This window comes from Neophocaena asiaeorientalis, unplaced genomic scaffold (assembly GCF_003031525.2).
Source record: "Neophocaena asiaeorientalis asiaeorientalis breed wild unplaced genomic scaffold, Neophocaena_asiaeorientalis_V1.1 scaffold241, whole genome shotgun sequence".
NCBI lineage: Eukaryota > Metazoa > Chordata > Mammalia > Artiodactyla > Phocoenidae > Neophocaena > Neophocaena asiaeorientalis.
Genome location: NW_020172287.1, coordinates 1,491,905 through 1,511,372, shown reverse-complemented (window position 1 = coordinate 1,511,372; position 19,468 = coordinate 1,491,905). Strand labels below are relative to the sequence as shown.

Genomic DNA, 19,468 nt, shown 5'->3' with positions numbered 1-19,468 from the left:
CTGCCCCTTCCTCCCCAGGAGTATGTGCAGCTAGCTGCCCTTGCTGAGGGACCCGCGACCGGGAGCCAACTGCTGCCCCTGCCTTCCTGGGAGTGTGCGCGCAGGCCATGCACCTGCACACCCCCATCAAGGGGATAATGGCCAGCACATGCTGAGGAAAGAGATGGCAAGCATCCAAACCAAAAACAGCCCTCACACTGAAAAAATATTAAACCCACACAAGCTATGCAGGGAAGCTCCCACATATAAATAGCTCTCCAAGACTACAGTAGATATTTGTTTCTCCTAAACTCACAGAGTAAGAGAAATATAAGCAAAAGGAAGAAGCAGAGGAACCACTCTCAGTTAAAGACCAAGAGAATTCCCGTGAAGGAACAAACCATGAAACAGACCTCTTCAGTCTAACAGACAATGAGTTCAAAAAGGAGGCAATGAAAATACTCAAGCAATTAAGAAAGGCTATTGACAGAAATGCAGATTACTGTGAAAAGGAACTAGAAACTATAAGAAGGAGCCAAGAAAAATTAGAAAATTCATTTGCCGAGATGAAAGCTGAGCTCAAGGCAAAGAAGAAGAATGATTAATGCAGAAGAAAGAATAAGTGACCTGAAAGATAGAATGGAAATTACCCAATCAAACACCAGACAAAAGCCAAATGAAAAAAAAATGAAAGCAATATGAGACATATGGGATAATATAAAGTAGGCCAATGCATAGTAGGGATTCCAGAAGGAGAAGAAAGAGAAAAGGGGATTGAAAATGTATATGAAGCTATTATGGCTGAAAACCTCCCAAACATAAAGAAGGAAACAGATATCCAGATCCAGGAAGCACAGAGTGTCCCAAATAAGATGAGCCCAAACAGACCTACACCAAGACATATTATAATAAAATTGGCAAAAGTTATAGAGAGGATTCTAAAGGCAGCAAGAGGAAAAACAAAGAGTTAATTACAAGGGAACCCCCATAAGGCTATCAGCTGATTTCTCTACAGAAGCAATGCAGGCCAGCAGGAAGTAACAAAATGTATTCAAAGGCTTGAAAGAGAAAAATTTCCAGCCTAGAATACTCTGCCAAGCAAGATTATCATTTAGAATAGGAGGAGAAATAAAGAAGTTCTCAGACAAGCAAAAACTAAAAGAATACAGCAATACTAAACCTATCCTAAAAGAAATACTGAAAGGTCATCTCTAGAAAAGAAGCAAGAAGATATAGGTAGGAGGAAATCACAATTGGAAAGTAAATCACTTAAATTAGCTAGTATACAGATCAAAAAGAAAAAAAAAGCTATTTTTGAAAGCAATGATTAAACATAAGCAACAGCAAAGGGATAGACATGAAGATGTAAAAAGGGACATCAAAATCATAAAACATGGGGAAGGAGAGTAAGAAAATGCAGATTCTTTTTCTTTCTTTTTCTTTTTTTGAATATGTTTGAGACTGTATGACTATCAGTCTAAAGCAAGCAGATATAGTAAGGGATTAACATACTTGAAAAATGGGACAACCCACAAATCAAAAACACAGTAGACTCACAAAAACCGAAAAGAAGAGAACACAAACATAAAAGGAAATCATCAAATCACAAAAAGAAAAAGGAACAAAGAAGAAACAAAGAATCTACTGGGAAAACAGGTTTGAAATGGCAATAAATACATATGTGTTGATAATTACCTTAAATGTCAATGGACTGGATACTCCAATCAAAAGACATAGAGTGTTAGACTGAATAAAAAAACACCAAGAACCTACAATATGCTGCCTACAGGAGACCCACCTTAGAGCAAAGGACACACATAGTTTTTTTTAATTTAATTTGGTTCTGGGTCTTAGTTTCAGCAGGTGAGCTCCTTAGTTGCAGCAGGTGGGCTCCTTAGTTGTGGCTCGAGGGCTCCTTAGTTGCAGCTCACCGGCTACTTAGTTGTGACACATAGGCTCCTTAGTTGCAGCACATGGGCTCCTTAGTTGTGGCATGCAAACTCTTAGTTGTGGCATGCATGTGGGATCTAGTTCCCTGACCAGGGATTGAACCCAGGCCACCTGCATTGGGAGTGTGGAGTCTTAACCACTGCATTACCAGGGAAGTCCAGGACACACGTAGATTGAAAGTGAGGGAGTGGAGAAAGATATTTCAGGCAAATGGAAATGACAAGCAGGAGTTGCAATACTCATATCAGACAAAGTAGACTTTAAAGTAAAGACTATAAAGAAAGATAAAGAAGGACACTATATAATGATAAAAGACTCAATACAAGTAGAGGATATTACCTCATCAACTTATATGCACTTAATGTAGCAGCACCCAAATACATAAAACAAATACCTACAGACATAAAGGGAGAAATCAGTGGGAATACAATAATAGTAGGAGACTCTAACACCCTACTCACATCCATGGACAGATCTTCCAGACGTAAGGCAACAGAGATCCTAAATGATACAATAGAGCAGTTAGACTTAATTGATATTTTCAGGACGTTACATCCAAAACAAAACAAAATGGAGTACACATTCTTTTCAAGCACACACAGAACATTCTCTACGATTGACCACATACTAGGGCACAAAACTAACCTCAGCAAATTTAAGAGTATAGAAATTATTTCAGGCATCTTCTCTGATCACAATGGCATGAATCTAGAAATCAACCACAGGAAAAGAAATGAGAAAAAAAACGACTACATAGATACTAAACAACATGCCACCAAAAATCCAGTGGGTCAATGAGGAAATCAAAAAGAAAATTTAAAAAAATACCTTGAGACAAATGTCAATGAAAACACAACCATACAAAATCTATGGGATGCAGCAAAAGCAGTTCTTAGCTGGAAATTCACAGTGATACAGGCCATCATCAAAAAAACAAGAAGAATCTCTAGTAAACAACCAAACCTACCACCTAAAAGAATCAGAAAAAGAAGAACAAACAAAACCTAAAGTCAGCAGAAGGAAGGAAATAATAAAGATCAGGGAGGAAATAAATAAAATAGAGATGTTTTTTAAAAGTAGAAAATAATCAATAAAACAAAGAGCTGGTTCTTTGAAAGGGTAAACAAAATTTAAAAACCTCTGGCCAGATCACCAAGAAGAAAAGAGAGAGAACCCAAATAAACAAAATAAGAAATGAAAAAAGAGAAATCTCAACTGATACTGCAGAAATACAAAAAGCCATAAGAGAATACTATGAACAATTATATGCCAACACATTTGACAACCTAGAAGAATTGGACAACTTTCTAGAAACATACAGCCCACTGAAATTGAATCAAGAAGAAATAGATGATTTGAACAGACCAATCACTAGACGTGAAATAGAATCTGTAATTTAAAAAACTCCTTACAAACAAAAGTCCAGGACCAGATGGCTTCACAGGTGAATTCTACCAAACATATAAAGAAGAACTTAAACTGATTCTTCTCAAACTCTTCCAAAAGATTGAAGAGGAGGGAATACTCCATTCTATGAAGCCATCATCACCCTGATACCGAAACCAGACAAAGACACCACCTAAAAAGAAAATTACAGGGCAATATCTTTGATGAATATAGATGCAAAAAATCTCAACAAAATGTTAGCAAACCAAATCCAACAATACATAAAAAAGATCATACACCATGACCAAGTGGGATTCATCCCAGCTTCACAAGGATGGTTCTACACTTGCAAATCAATCAATGTAATACACCACATTAACAAAAGAAAAGTAAAAAACCACATGACCATCTCAATAGATGCAGAAAAAGCGTTTGACAAAATTCAACATCCATCCATGATAAAAACTCTTACAAAAGTGGGAATAGAGGAATATCTGAACTTAATTAAAGCCATTTATGACAAACTCACAGCCAATATAATACTCAATGGTGAAGAGCTAAAAGCCTTCCCACTAAAATCTGGAACAAGACAAGGATGCCAACTCCCACCACTTCTATTCAACATAGTATTGGAAGTCCTAGCCACAGCAATCGGACAAGAAAAAGGAATAAAAGATATCCAGATTGGAAGGGAAGAGGTAAAATTGTCATATGCAGATGACATGATACTATATATAGGAAACCCTAAGGACCCAACACAGAAGCTACTAGATCTAATAAATGAATTCAGCAAAGTAGCAGAATAAAAGATTAACATTCAAAAAGCAGTTGCATTCTTTTTTGTTTTTTGGCTGTGTCAGGTCTTCATTGTGGCATGTGGGATCTTTTGTTGTGGTGTGCGGGCTCTTCATTGTGGTGCAGCTTCTTGCTAGTTGTGGCATGCAGGTTTTCTCTCTCTGGTTGTGGCATGCGAGCTCCAGGGCACGTGGGCTCTGTAGTTGTGGCGTGTGGACTCCAGAGTGTGTGGGCTCTGTAGTTTGTGACACACAGGCTCTCTAGTTGAAGAGCAGGCTCAGTAGTTGTGGTGCACGGGCTTAGTTGCCCCATGGCATGTGGGATCTTAGTTCACTGACCAGGGATTGAACCTGCATCCCCTGCATTGGAAGGCAGATTCTTTACCACTGGACCACCAGGGAAGTCCCTTGGTTGCATTTCTGTACACTAAAAATGAAATATCAGAAAGGGAATGTAAAAAAAAAAAAACCTTTTAAAGCAGCACTCCCCAAAAATAAAATACCTGGGAATAAACCTGACCAAGGAGGTGAAATACTTGTACACTGAGAACAATAAGACATTAATAAAGGAAATTAAAGAGGATTAAAAGCAATGGAAAGATATCCCATGCTCTTGGATCGGAAGAATTAATATTGTTAAAATGGCATTCTACCAAAAGCAATCTACAGATTTAATGCAATCCCTATCAAAATACCCATGACATTTTTCACAGAACTAGAACAAATAATCCAAACATTTATGTGGAACCATAAAACCCAGAATTGCCAAAGCAATCCTGAGGGGAAAAAAAGCAGGGAACATAACTCTCCCAGACTTCAGACAATACTACAGAGCTACAGTAATCAAAACAGTGTGGTATTGGTACAAAAACAGACATATGGATCAATGGAACAGAATCGAGAGCCCAGAAATAAACCCACACAGTCAATTAATCTTCAACAAAGCAAGAATATAAAGTGGGAAAAAAGATGGTCTCTTCAGGAAGTGGTGCTGGGAAAGTTAGACAGCTGCATGTAAACCAATGAAGTTAGAGCACACTCTCACACCATGCACAAAAATAAACTTAAAATGGCTTAAAGACATAAACATAAGATGTGACACCATAAAGCTCCTAGGAGAAAGCATAGGCAAAACATTCTCTGACATAAATTGTACCAATGTTTTCTTAGGTCAGTCTCCCAAGGCAATAGAAATAAAAATAAACAGATGGGACCTAATCAAACTTACAAGCTTCTGCACAGCAAAGGATACCATAAAAAAATCATTAAAAATGAAAAAACAACCTACAGAATGGGAGAAAATATTTGCAAATGATAAGACTGACAAGGGCTTAATCTTCAAAATATACAAACAGTTCATACAACTCAACAGCAAAACAACCCAATTGAAAAATGAGCAGAAGACCTTAATAGACATTTCTCCAAAGGAGACATACAGATGGCCAGTAGGCACATGAAAAGATGCTCAATGTCTCTCGTTATTAGAGAAATGCAAATCAAAACTACAATGAGGTACCACCTCACACCAGTCAGAATGGCCAACATTAAAAAGTCTACAAATAACAAATGCTGAAGAGGGTGTGGAGAAAAAGGAACCCTCCTACACTGCTGGTGTGGATGTCAGTTGGTGCAGCCACTGTGAAAAACTGTGGAGGTTCCTCAGAAAACTAAAAATAGAATTACCATATGATCCAGCAGTCCCACTCCTGGGCATATACCCAGAAAAAATTATAATTCAAAAAGATACATACACACCTATGTTCATAGCAGCACTCTTCACAATAGCCTAAACATGGAAACATGTCCATTGACGGATGAATGGATAAAGGAGATGTGGTACGTATATACAATGGGATACTACTCAGCCTTAAAAAAGAACGAAATAATGCCATTTGCAGCAACATGGGTGCAACTAGAGATTATTGTACTAAGTGAAGTAAGTCAGAAAGAGAAAGACAAATATCACATGATATCACTTACATGTGGAATCTAAAATATGGCACAAATGAACTTATCTACAAAACAAACAGATTCATAGACATAGAGAACAGACTTGTCATTGCCAAGGGGGAGGAGGGTATGGGAGGGAAGGACTGAGAGTTTAGGATTAGCAGATGTAAACTATTATATATAGGATGGAGAAACAACAAGGTCCTACTGTATAGTGCAGGGAGCTATATTGAATATCCTGTGATATTCCACAGTGGAAAAGAATATAAAAAAAGAATGTCTATATGTGTATAATATAAAAAAGAATGTCTATATGTGTATAACTGAGTCACTTTGCTGTACAGCAGAGAGTGGCACAACACTGTAAATCAACCATACTTCAAGTAAAACATTTTTTTGAACTTTCTAGTAGTCACATTAAAAAATAAACAGAAGCAGATAAATTAACTTTAATATTTTACTTAACACAGTATACCCAAAATATTATTTCAACACGTAATAAGTACAAAATTATTATTGAAATATCATATGTAAATATATTTATTTGTGTATATATAAATATTTTCTAGTATATATTCTGGTTGTATTTTATATATAACAGCACATCACAATTCAGGCTAGCCACATTTTAAGCACTTAATATCCATTTGTGGCTAGTGCTTATGATATTAGGCAGAGAAGTCATAGACAAATCACTGAAAACCAAAGATTTTAAAGCAGACAGAAAAAAAATATCACATTACATATGGAGAATCAATATTTGAATGTCCATTGGCTCCTCATGAGAAACAACAGTGGCCAGAAAACAATAATGACCTTTTATATGCTGAAAGAAAAAAACTGTCAACCCAGAATTCTATAACCAATGAAAATATTCTTCAAGAATGAAGATGGGGCTTCCCTGGTGGTGCAGTGGTTGAGAGTCTGCCTGCTGATGAAGGGGACATGGGTTCGTGCCCTGGTCTGGGAAGATCCTACATGCCGCGGAGCGGCTAGGCCTGTGAGCCATGGCCACTGAGCCTGCATGTCCGGAGCCTGTGCTCCGCAAAGGGAGAGGCCACAACAGAGAGGCCCACGTACCAAAAAAAAAAAAAGAATGAAGATGAAATAAAGACATTTTCAGATAAAAGAAAACAAAGCTAATTCATTGTCAGCAGGCCTGCACTACAAGATATTCTAAAAGAAGTTCTTCAAGTTAAAAGGAAGTAATACCAGACCTAATCTTAGGAAGGAAATGAAGAGTATTAGAAATGGATAAATATAAATATATATTTATATTTGTCTGCATAAATATATTTATATTATAGAAATATATAACTAATTTTTCTTCTCAGTTTCTTTAAGATGATATGATTGTTTAAAGCAAAAGTATAATACTGTGTTATGGAGTTTATCATGTAAGTGGATGTAATGCATATAACTACCGTGGATATAGAATTCATTTATGCCTGGACTGGAAAAGCTCTATCTTTATCTTTGGAAAAGCTCTATCTTTGTCTCCAGGGATGCCTGGATGGCTGTTTTTGATTCCTGGCCAAGATAAGGGAAGTGGATGTGGTCCTTAAATGCCACTGACCACCCCCGGGGTCATCTTCTTCACTGCTGGTTTGCAGCTGGCCTATATGGTTTGACAAGCCTTGCTTGATACACAAAATGCCCCTGCCGAGCGTTTCTCCTTTGAGCTCCCCCAACCCAAAATTTCTTATATAGCTCCAGAGACACAGCATAGTCTGTGCGTGCGGATAAGGGGAGATTGCACATGGAATATCTCTGACTTCCATAAAGACTTTCTTGCACAGTGTTTATCTTGCTGCATTGTACCCTTTGCCTTCCATGAGTAGTCTCAGAGCAGTCTGATGAGTCCTGTCAACTATATGAACTGAGAAAATCTTTGTAATAACAGTAGCATGAAGAAGAACCATATATTTGCGAGGTTCTTGCATTCTATGTGAAATCATATATTAGCTCTAAATACACTATAAAGAACTAAGAATGTGTATTCTAATTCTCAGCAACCACTAAAAATGCAAAGAGGTATAGCTAAAGGTGAACATGTAAATTAAAGTGGAATCTAAAAAAATTTCAAAACAGGCATACACCCTGTAAAAAAATGTAAGCCTAACTGAACGGTATAACATAATAAGTGAAAGGTTGCCTTTCTGTCCCTTTCTAAAATATCAAAGAGTCATCTGGGTGGACAGCTTGTTGTATTCTTTCAGATATTTTTGTAGGCACATATGCATATATAGATAAAGAATGTTTCAACACATACAGACTGGCAGCTTGCTTTTTCATATGAATCAGTAATATATCACGGTCAAATTCCAATGTCAGGCATACAAATCTATCTCATTCTATTTAATGGCTATATAACATTTCATGGACTAAATGCAGTATAAATTGCTTATACTGCTTATGCAGTATAAATTCCCTTATTGATAACGTAGGTTGTCTTCAAATTTTCACCATTGTATTAGTTTCCCATTGTTGCTGTAACAAATTACCACAAACTCTATGGCATAAAATAACATAAATTTATTCTCCTACAGTTGTGGAGGTCAGAAGTGTGAAATCAGTTTCACTGGCTTAAGGTCCAGTTCTCAGCAGGGCTGCTTCTTTCTGGAGGCTCTGGGGTGAAAATCTGTTTCCTGGCCTTGTTTTCACCTTCTGGTGGCCCCCTATGTTCCTTGGTTTATGGCCCTTTCAATCATCTTCAAAGCATATCACTTCAGTCTCTGCTTCCATCATCATATAGCCTTCTCTTCTTCTGACTCTGATTCCTTTTGTGTTCTTCTTATAAGGACCGTTATAGATCCCCCTGGATAATAATCCAGAATAATCGCCCCCTCTCAAAACCCTTCAGCAGATCCTCAGAGTCCCTTTGTCATATGTATAATGTTTACAGGTTTATTACTCAGCCTACCATAACCATTATCTTAAAAGTAATGTTTTAGTGAACATCCTTGAAGAAGTATCCCTACACAGTGTGTGATTATTCCTTGAAGTAGAATCCTAGAAGTATTTAGAAATGCAAGGTCAAAGTAATATACCTTTTACATTTTGATAGATTCTCAACCAAATACCCACTAAGCATTGTACTGTTACTCCCTTAGACTCTTTCATACAAGAATTGGTGGCTGTCCAACCCCTGCTTTCTTACATTTTGGGGTTTAACTGGGATTCTTTTGGAAGAACTTACCTTCTCAGCAGTTCCCTTTTGCACCTCTATAGTCTTGCAGGTAGTTTGGTTCTTTTAATTTTCATAGTCAATGGAAACCCATCTGACAATATATCTTAGAGACCTGTCTATCTGAATTCAGTTAGGAGCTCCACCACTCTAACAGTTTTACCTTGGGAAAATTTTGTAACCTTTCTGAACTGTTTCTTTATCTGCAAAATGGTTTAATTATAGTAACTTCCTAATAGAATGTCTGTGAAACTTAAATGGGTTACTGTATACAAAGTTTCTATCATAGTCCCTAACATGTAAGTATTCAATAAACGTTAACTAATATTATTTTTATTATTTGCTTTATGTCTCAGAAATTCCTTTTTATTTCTGTTCTACTAATGATATTTTCCCTAGTTTTCCAGCACTGCTCTAAATGTTCTCTGATTTTTTTCCTTTCATTTAATTTGGATTTTGAGTGGGAGGGAGGTAAATGGATGTGTTCAGTTACTCTGACAGATCCCAGGGTGGGATATAAATTCCCTCTTGGCAGGAAATTTGCCCTTTTTTCCATATCACAGCACACGCCATGTGTCTTTGCTCCAAGTGGGTACTCAATAAATATTTGTTTAGTAGTTGATGGGTGGTTCCAAAAATAACATAAATAGTTGCTTTGAAATATTTAGAATCCTGAGACATTTTCAGAATGGTTGCTACACATCCCAGTGTCACCTTCTTACCAAGTCTTCCAGAGGAGAAGATGTTCCTGGGTGAACAGGAATGGGTTTCCCATTACAGGAGTCAGTGACGTTTAGGGATATAGCTGTGCTCTTCAGCCGGAACGAGTGGTTGCACCTGGACTCTGCCCAGAGAACCTTGTACCGGGAGGTGATGCTGGAGAACTACAGCACCCTGGTCTCGCTGGGTAAGGAGCCTAGCTTGTCATGGAGAGTCTGCCGTGGGAGCACTTTAGAGCTCCCTCTCAGGTTCAGAGTCTGCAGGTTTCTATCCTGTGTGCCCCTGGGAAAGGAAAAACCAGTGTAGAATTGAAAGTGTACCTGTTTGTTGTGATGCCCTTCATGCTGCTGTTCATCCTCTGCCTTCCTCCCGCCCCACCTCCTGATCAGTTCCCTCCTACTCCAATGACTAGAGCCCAGTTTAGATTCTGAAAAACATGTAGGACTCCCATCTTAGAGGGATTCATAGCCAGGGCCCTATATTGTTTCCTCCATCCCCCTAAAGGCCTCAGTCCCCCTCAGGAGTGCTTATGCTGCCTTCTCTGCCCTATAGGCTCCAGTTACTTAGTTCTGGGGTTGCTCTTCATGCCATTTGTTCAAACTCCATTTCCTTACTCATGAGCAGGGATTCCATTTTCAATGCCAGAGTTGATCTGCAAGTTGCAACATGGAGAAGATCCCTGTATGGTGGAAAGAGAAATCCCTCAAGATACCTGCCTAGGTGAGTAAGTGACTGGGGGGTGGGCACAAGTGTCTTTATACATGAGCAGGTCATGAGGAGTGCTCTGAAAACTTTCCTGGAAATTCTGAGCCTTATTGAAATGCTCAGGACCCCTTGACAAGGCTCCTTGGTTGTAATGGTTTTCTTTGCATCAAGAAGGTCCTTGTATTGACATCTTCCTTCTCATACCACTCCCTGCATTCTCTTTCCCTTTCCCTTTTTTTGCAGCCTCACTCATGTTCTTCTACTGTCTTTGGCCTCTTGGTCTTCATGGTTTTCTTTCCATCTGCGTTAACACGTGTTCATGTCTGATAGATATTAAATACTTTACACCTTCTGCCATATTTTGAAATTTTTATAATTTTTTTCATTTCTTTTACCACCCACACATTTCAAAGTATTGTCAACATTCCTTTGTCTCTGATTTCTTAACATTTCCCTTTTATTTTCTTGGAGACTGGGTTGTCATCTCCCACTATTATATTCAATCAGCTGTCATTAACATAACCACTGTAGCCTTTCTAGTCCAGGGGTCAGCAAACTTTTCCTATAAAGGGTCAGATTGTAAATATTTTGGCTTGGGGGCCATAAGGTCTCTGTTGCAACCATTTAACTCTGTGGTTGTAGTGCAAAAGCAGCCAGAGACAGTACTTAGACGAATAGGTGTGGCTGTATTCTGATAGAACTTTACAAAAACAGGTGGCAGCTGAATTTGTTCCAGAGATCCATAGTTTGCTGACCAGTCTTCTAGCCTAGTCTAATCTAGTTGGTCTTTATCATAAAACTGTAGGTTGTCAGGATTGGAGGATCACTTAAAGATGATCAAATTTATATACTTCTTTTTATATCTGAAGAAACAGAGTATCAGAGATCTTAAAGTACTTTGGTCACAGAGCTAGAAAGCTGAAATCTGATGAAAGAAACCTAAATAGATCCCCAATGTCATTTCTATTCACCATAGGACATAGATTTGCCAATATTTTGCTTCCGTCTTTGTGACTTAACCTTTAATCTATGATTCTTGCTTTTGTTAACATCTTTTTTTCACTCTTCTCTCAACAAATAGTCTTCAACTTTATTAAAATACAGTTTTCTACAAATAAAGAGTTAGTAAGGAGTGCAGTATAACATTCAAGATCATGGTTTGAATTTAGACATTCCAAATTTCACTTTACCACTACTTACAAGTTTTACGAGCTATGGGAAAGTTACCTACCCTCTCTGAGCCTCTCCTCACCCACCTTCCATGCCATCAGCACAGTGATCTTTTTGAAACTCAGGTGTTAATCCTATACCTTAAGGGACTTCATTGTTTCTCTGTTATCCTTGGAGTAAAGTAAGATTCCTTAATGTGACATTAAACCTACTTCATAGCCTGTCTCCATATTCCTTTATGGTCTCATCAATGGCCACTTCCACTTCAGATCGGTGTTCTGGCCATATCTGTGTACTCATTATCATTTGTGTGTTATTCCTTCAGCTTGAGTCACCTCTTCCATCTTATCCACTGGAAGACTACTTATCCTTCAAGATCCATCTGTCTACCTAAAATGCCACTCTTATCTGTAGGTTTTCCTTATCTTTCCTACTTCCCAGTCAGCATTAATTTTCCATCATTTGTGTTCATATATCACTTTCTACATACCTTGAGCACATTTATTATGGTATCTATCATGATGAATTATAGTTATTGTGTTTATATTTATTAGTATTAGGTATTTTTCTAATAAGATTGTGCATACTTAAGGGAGAGGCCAGGTCTTTGAATTTTGTGCCTCTAGCATCTAATATATTGGCTTTAGTAATATTTTAAAATTTTTTTCAAATTCAATTTTAATTGAATTGAGTTGCCTCTGTGATTAACTCAGTGCCAGTGAGGCTCAAAGTACTCAGTCCAGCCAGATCATTGCAGCTACATTATTTTTCAGATTCCATTCTGTCCTTCCTCTGATCCAAGCTGTTCAGTTTACCAAATATGATCACTTTTCTCTTATTATTATCTAAGAACTTATGACACCTTCTGTTATCTATATTTTTCTAAATTCTTCTACTAGTTATTCAGTAACTCTATATTTGTCCTCACTGTGATTAACCAAAATTTTAACTAATTCCAACCTGGATTTCCTTCTTTAGTCAATAAGCCTCCCCTAAATAGGTTTACTTTCTCCACAGATGACTTTGACAGGCCTTCTTTCTGACTCACAGGGTCCTCTTTTCTTTTTCTATTGAAATCCAACCCATCTCTATTGTCCATCTTCCTTCATACAACCATTCTTTACTAATATTGTTGATATTTGTATCTTCATTTTCTGAACCTCAAACCTGAATTATGCAGTTGAGGCTTCTCACATCATGTAGAAATGAACTATTACTGTTTGGCCATTTATTTATTTCATATTATCATTGCTGATTATTCAGTATTTGTTCAATAAATGACTGATTGAGTCTCAGGAGTCCAGTAAGAGAAGAGAGAATCTCTTTTCCTTTTCAAGGTCACCTGACCTTCAGAATAACTTTTGCACCTCATTCCCTGTGCTCGTTCATTTTTTTTTTTTAATCTAAGACATTCTAATTGTGTACTTGTCTTGTACACAATAAGGAATTAACAAATCATCATAAGACATATCCACTGCTCTCCTGGAACAAATACTTGAATTATTTTCACAGACTTTATATATATGTTAAGTAATTAAATATTTTGAAAATGTGTTTTGAAATTCTAAGAAAGAGATGGATTATTTAGGCTTAAATAATTGAGTTTCTGTAAGTAAATGAGATTAGAGTAGTAAGGTAAGTTTCTAGATGGGCAGGGAAGGTCATATTGTGGGAAAGGATAAAAAGAGAAAGTACCTTGGTTGATCCTTGAAAATCCAAACTGTTAGGTTTTCCATGGATCATTAAGAAAAATCTATATTTGTATACAGATTTATAGCCTGTATTTCTTGTTCTTATTTAATTTTAATAAAATATATTTTAATACTAAAGCTGGATGGATTTTATTAACATAAATAACCTATTTTACTTAAGTTGTATAGTTTATTTAAGTACATACAATTACCTAATTACAGTGATCTAATTTTAATCTATTTTCAATCATGGATTGATTAAAGTAAGCTAAGAGTTAACTCAGAGTTTCTTAGAATCAGCTCAAACTAAATCTTTTCACTTAGAATCAGATCTGAGCTTGGAGCTTGGGCATACTTCACAACTTCACATCTCTTGTAGACTTTCATTATTCTCAAAAGATTCCTACCTTTACTTCTCTCAAGTGGCAGTGTCTTTACTGTCACTGTTAATTTGTCCACTGTATTCTCCCACACTATTCCTTAACCTATTTACTTCTCCTTCCATTCCATTTTGTTTTTATCCAGATTCAAGTTCATGTTTGAGATCAGATGGTATCAAACCTCTTTTATATGTATCATTGCCAATGTTTTTGTCCCACTGATGCATATTTATCTCTTCCAGCAGAGGAGCCATTAATTCTTCTGACTTATTCCAGGTTTCAAGACATGGCCTGAAATAGAAGCATTGCCTCCTGAACAGGACATTTCTATAGAAGAAACATCTCAGGGAATAATAAAGAAAAAATCCATTAAGTTTGGTCACTTGGATGTCACGTTTGGAGAAACTTTGGAATTTGAGGGCAGGAGACAGCAAGAGCAACAGAAGAAACCTCTCAGGCAAATGATGGCCTCACACAAAAAAACCATCAGTGAAGCTGGAAACCAGACAAGTCTTGAATTAGAGAAAGGCTTATTTATAAATACAGTTCTTGTTAGACAACAAAGTGTTCCTATAGAAAGGATACCCAATATATATTATACTTCTGGGGGAGATTTTAAACAGAATTTTGATCTAATGAGATGTTTCCAGATTTACCCAGGAGAAAAAGCTCATATTTACAGTGAATATGGAAAAAGCTTCAACCAGAGTCTACATCTTACTGAACACCAGAGAATTCATACTGGTGAGAAACCTTACAAATGTAATGAGTGTGGGAAAACCTTCAGCCACAGATCATCCCTTCTTGCCCATCAGAGAATTCATACTGGAGAGAAACCTTACAAATGTAATGAATGTGAGAAAGCATTTAGCAGTAGTTCAACCCTTATCAAACATCTGAGAGTGCATACTGGAGAGAAACCCTATCAGTGCAAGGAATGTGGTAAAGCCTTTAGCCAGTGTTCAACCCTCACTGTACATCAGAGAATTCACACTGGAGAGAAACTCTATAAATGTGGAGAATGTGAGAAGGCCTTCAATTGTAGAGCAAAACTTCATAGACATCAAAGAATCCATACAGGTGAGAAACCCTATAAATGTAGTGAATGTGGGAAAAGTTACAGCCAGTTTACATCCCTGGCTGAACATCAGAGGCTTCATACTGGAGAACAACTGTGTAAATGTTTGGAATGTGGGAGAAACTTCACTCGCATCTCAACCCTTATTGAACATCAGCGTATTCATACTGGACAAAAACCATATCACTGTAATGAATGTGGGAAAGCCTTCAACCAGTATTCGTCCTTTAATGAACATCAGAAAATTCATACTGGGGAAAAACTTTACACATGTAGAAAATGTGGGAAAGCCCTTGGTTGCAAATCTAACCTTTATAGGCATCAGAGAATTCATACTGGAGAGAAACCCTATCAGTGTAATCAGTGTGGAAAAGCTTTCAGCCAGTATTCATTCCTAACTGAACATGAGAGAATCCATACTGGAGAGAAGCTCTATAAATGTATGGAATGTGGGAAAGCCTACAGTTACAGATCAAACCTTTGTAGACACAAAAAAGTTCACAATAAAGAAAAACTCTATAAATGGAAGGAATATGGGATCAGAGAATTTCTTAGAGGAGAAAAGCCCTGTGAGGTTTAATTCATCTCTCAAATAATTTAAGATTTCTCATTGGAGAATAATCAGGAGAATAATAAATAGGACACAGACTTCTGATAGATGTCTTTTTTTTTCTTCTTCTAGAGAAAATAGTTACCATTAAGTAATGGTAAAATTAATCAACGAAATATAAGAGCACTGACTTGTCAAATTTTATAAGAACCAGTAAATTCTAAGGTTTCTAAAAATGTAAAAATTTTAAATTCATAGAAAAATGTAAAAGTCCTAAGTTTAAAAAACATGAAAATAATGGAATGTAAGTTTTATTTCCTTTATTAGATTTTATTCCCTTTCTAACAGTAAGCTTCAATATGAATTTTCTTTTAAAAATAGTCATTGAGTTATTAATAACGTGAATAAGTATGGAGCCTTATTTTCTAAAATGGCAGACAGATGTAGGACATGCTTTCTTTCATAAAGAGAAGCTAAAAATAGAAAGGAATTCTTTAAATTTAGTTTCACATGGAAATAATCAAGCTCACTTTTTATGAACTGCCTCACCAGCAATTTATACTTATACATATATCCACATAAATGTGTATATATACACACACAGAATTTTGGATTATCTGTATATTCTTCCCAAAAGTCTTTGATGATTAAAAAATGTGGTTTTATTAATTTAGAATTTCGTTTTGAAAATTAAAATTTTGCCCAGTGGTGTCTCTTCCTTTTCCTTATATTATTTCTTATATGATATGATTGCTGAATAGTCTTTAGAAGTTGGAGTAAACTGAAACAAATGTCTCCATTTGTCATGCAAATACTCTCTTATAGGTTGCAGAAGGGATATATTTCCAGAATCTGATTATACACCTGGTAGCTCATTAGAGCCAGGAGAGATTTTAATTTAGTTTATTTATAGCCTTTCATTTTACTAATGAAGAAATTGAGCTTATTGAGTAGCGTTAAGACTAGAATCTAGGTGTTCAGTTTTCTGTGGTAATTTTAGGTTCATTTCCAACCTCAAGTCCCTAGAGTCCAAGTCCCAAAGCTATTTGTTTTGTAAACTGGTTAGGCACAACTGCATTAATTTAATCAGTTTTATTTTTATATTTGACAAGTTCCCCCTGACTTTAATCTTAATAATTGACTTAAAATCATGTTTTTCCTTTTTATTATATGTCCCTAATTATACCTGCTGTTTTAGTAACTGTACATAAATCCTGAAACCCAGCTGAGGTACGGATGGTGAAATTGCATTTGGGGGTTTCACATACAAGATTGCCTTTTTGTTTATTTTTGTTTACACATCTTTTAGGACTTCTTTTGTGTAAAGTGATACATGAATATTTTATTATTAAACATTTTAATCATCAGTTAAAACTGGTTATCCAAACATTTTCCGTGTTTTTTAGAAAGATTTCATTTTCCCCTGGGCCTACTTCCTCCAATTTTATATTTTACTTTCACAATTGGTATCATTCAAAAAATTGTTCTAGTAAAATTATCTAGAACTCTCTATCTGAGAAAGGTTTTAGAATTAAACTCAAGCATTCAGCATTTGACTTGTCTTAGCTCATTAGAAAGTGTTTTCTTGGGAATTCCCTGGTGGTCCAGTGGTTAGGAGTCAGTGATTTCACTGCCAGGGCCCTAGTTCCATCCCTGGTCAGGGAACTAAGGTTCTGCAAGCTGCATGACATGGCCAAAAAAAGTGTTTTCTTATATATTTAAGTATATTTATAAGGAAAATGAAGATTTTAAACCCCAGTTTTTAACATCATACAGAGCCATTTGCAAGACATTCTAGATAAAAACATATTTGATTACCCAATAGCAGTGACCAAACTTAGTACAAAGATTTTGGTTTCTAAATGCCATTTCCCACTAAAAGGAACTAGGGCTCCTTGGAGAAATGGCTGATTCCCTATTTGGAACATGGAAAATGTAAGGTTATGCCTGGAATATTTTTAATGAAACAAAGCACGCAGAGACTAATGGGATAATGTCAGAAGGACCTGGGGGACAATTTAAAGGAGCTCCCACAGGTCAAATTTAGGACAATTTAAACATCAAAAAGGATAATCACAGTAATTGGTTATAACATGTTAAGTAAAATAAAATGAGCCTATAATGAAAAAATAGAAAAAAGAAAAGCTCTTTATGTACTTATTTGAAGAATGTCATCGTTCATTGTACATGGAGTGATAGATTTAGAAAAATCACCATCTTACAACCCTTACTGTAATTAAATCAGGCATGTTCAATGGATGGGGAAACCCTATTAGGTGAAAAAAAATTAACAAACATTATTTACATGATGTCAAAAGATCACAGATACCAATTGCAAAGGAAAGATATGCCTTTATAATGGAGAGATCTGGCTGTCAAACTTAATTTCTCTACTAGTGGGACAGCCTGACATGTGACTCGTGACAAGATGCAGTATGAAGTACACATGATCATTATGATGTATTCTTGCCAAAAAAATTTTGATGAAAATCTAATTAAATCTCTTATCTAGACTGATCTTCCTGTCACAAGAAATACAAGGAATAGAGGAACAAGTTGAATTACATAGTAAGGAATTAAACCCAGAATGTGAGTTACTACACATGACAGCTTGTCTGGACTTTTCAAAAAGCCAATGTAATAAAACAAAAAATGGAGTCTTCTAGATTAAGACACTCAAGATATAACCAACTGCAAGGTGTGACTCTTATTTGGGATCTGATTCAGAAAAATCAGAACAACTGTAAGGACATTTGGGGGGACACTTGGGGAAATACGAGGATAGAATTGGTATTAGATAATGTGGTATGTTTAATTTTCCTAGGTATAATGGGGGTATTGAGGTATAAAGGACAATATCCTTATTCTTAGGAGATGCATGCAAAAGTTTTCAAGTTTGAAGAGTCATGATGTTTGCAGCATATTTCAAATAAATATGTCAAAAATTAGTCAACTGTTGTCTCTTTGTGAAGGATATAGTTATGTTCATTGGTCATTCTCTAAACTTTTCTGTATGCTAAAATTTTAATAAAAAATTGAGGCAAAATGTGATTGGAAAAGTGATGAATATGAAACTTCCAGTCAATATTCTTCCTTTGTACTTATAAATTTCCTGTTTGAGAGTTTATCCCATATGGATATAATCATTGGAAATAACTTTGGTTGGTTCTGGTTCCACCTTATGGAATAAGCACACACCACCTTATATCTCCCACTAAATCTGACTAAAAATCCTAGAGAATGCATGGAGCCGCTGCCTGAGGATCCTGAAAAGTAATGGTAGCAGGCAGATTTGGGAAGGAAACCAGATTTTGAAATAAGGCCAGTCTGGCACTCCCAGACATTCCTGTGGTGAGGACACTGGTGGTTGAACATACATCTAAACCTCTGAGAGAGGAGAACCCTTATCTCTGGTCAGAGGAACTGTGGGCCAAAAGGTTGGAAGAATCCCCACTGCTTTTCTTCTCTCACTATCTTTTTGCTACTTGGACTTGGAGGTAGATATATCCATTAGGTGTGTACCAGAGAGGAGAACCTAAAGCCTTGGTATTTTAACCAGAAGACCAGGAATAGAAGTGGCCCCTGGGAGCTGGAATGTGTCAGGGTGGTGACAGAAAAGAAAACTCAGGAAAGCCATCTCATAAAGTTGTGTATATAATGCCAGACTCACCCCTGATCTGGACCCAGAGATCTCATTCAAAACGCACAGGATATAATGCAGAATTGCACAAAGTATAAAAATCAGGAAAATTGCAACAATTCATAAGGAAAAAGAAAACAGGCAATGCCCCAAGATGACACAAATGTTGAAATTATAAAGTAGATGTTATAAAAATGTTTCCAAAAATGTGAGCATTCTTGAATGGAAACTTCAAAATTCTCAGCAGGAAAATAATATATTAAAAGGAACCAAATGGAAATTTTAGAA

General features: G+C 36.5%; 1 protein-coding gene across 1 annotated transcript in view; it reads left to right on the top strand.

The window, feature by feature from the left end:
* ZNF879 (zinc finger protein 879) overlaps window positions 1-18,520 on the top strand; it is a 60,148-nt gene extending 41,628 nt beyond the window's left edge. The window contains 2 exon segments of the mRNA XM_024764594.1: window positions 14,639-15,417; window positions 15,419-18,520. Of these exon segments, the coding sequence (XP_024620362.1) occupies window positions 14,639-15,417; window positions 15,419-15,586 (947 nt within the window). The 3' untranslated portion in view covers window positions 15,587-18,520.
* The last annotated feature ends 948 nt before the right edge of the window (window positions 18,521-19,468 follow it).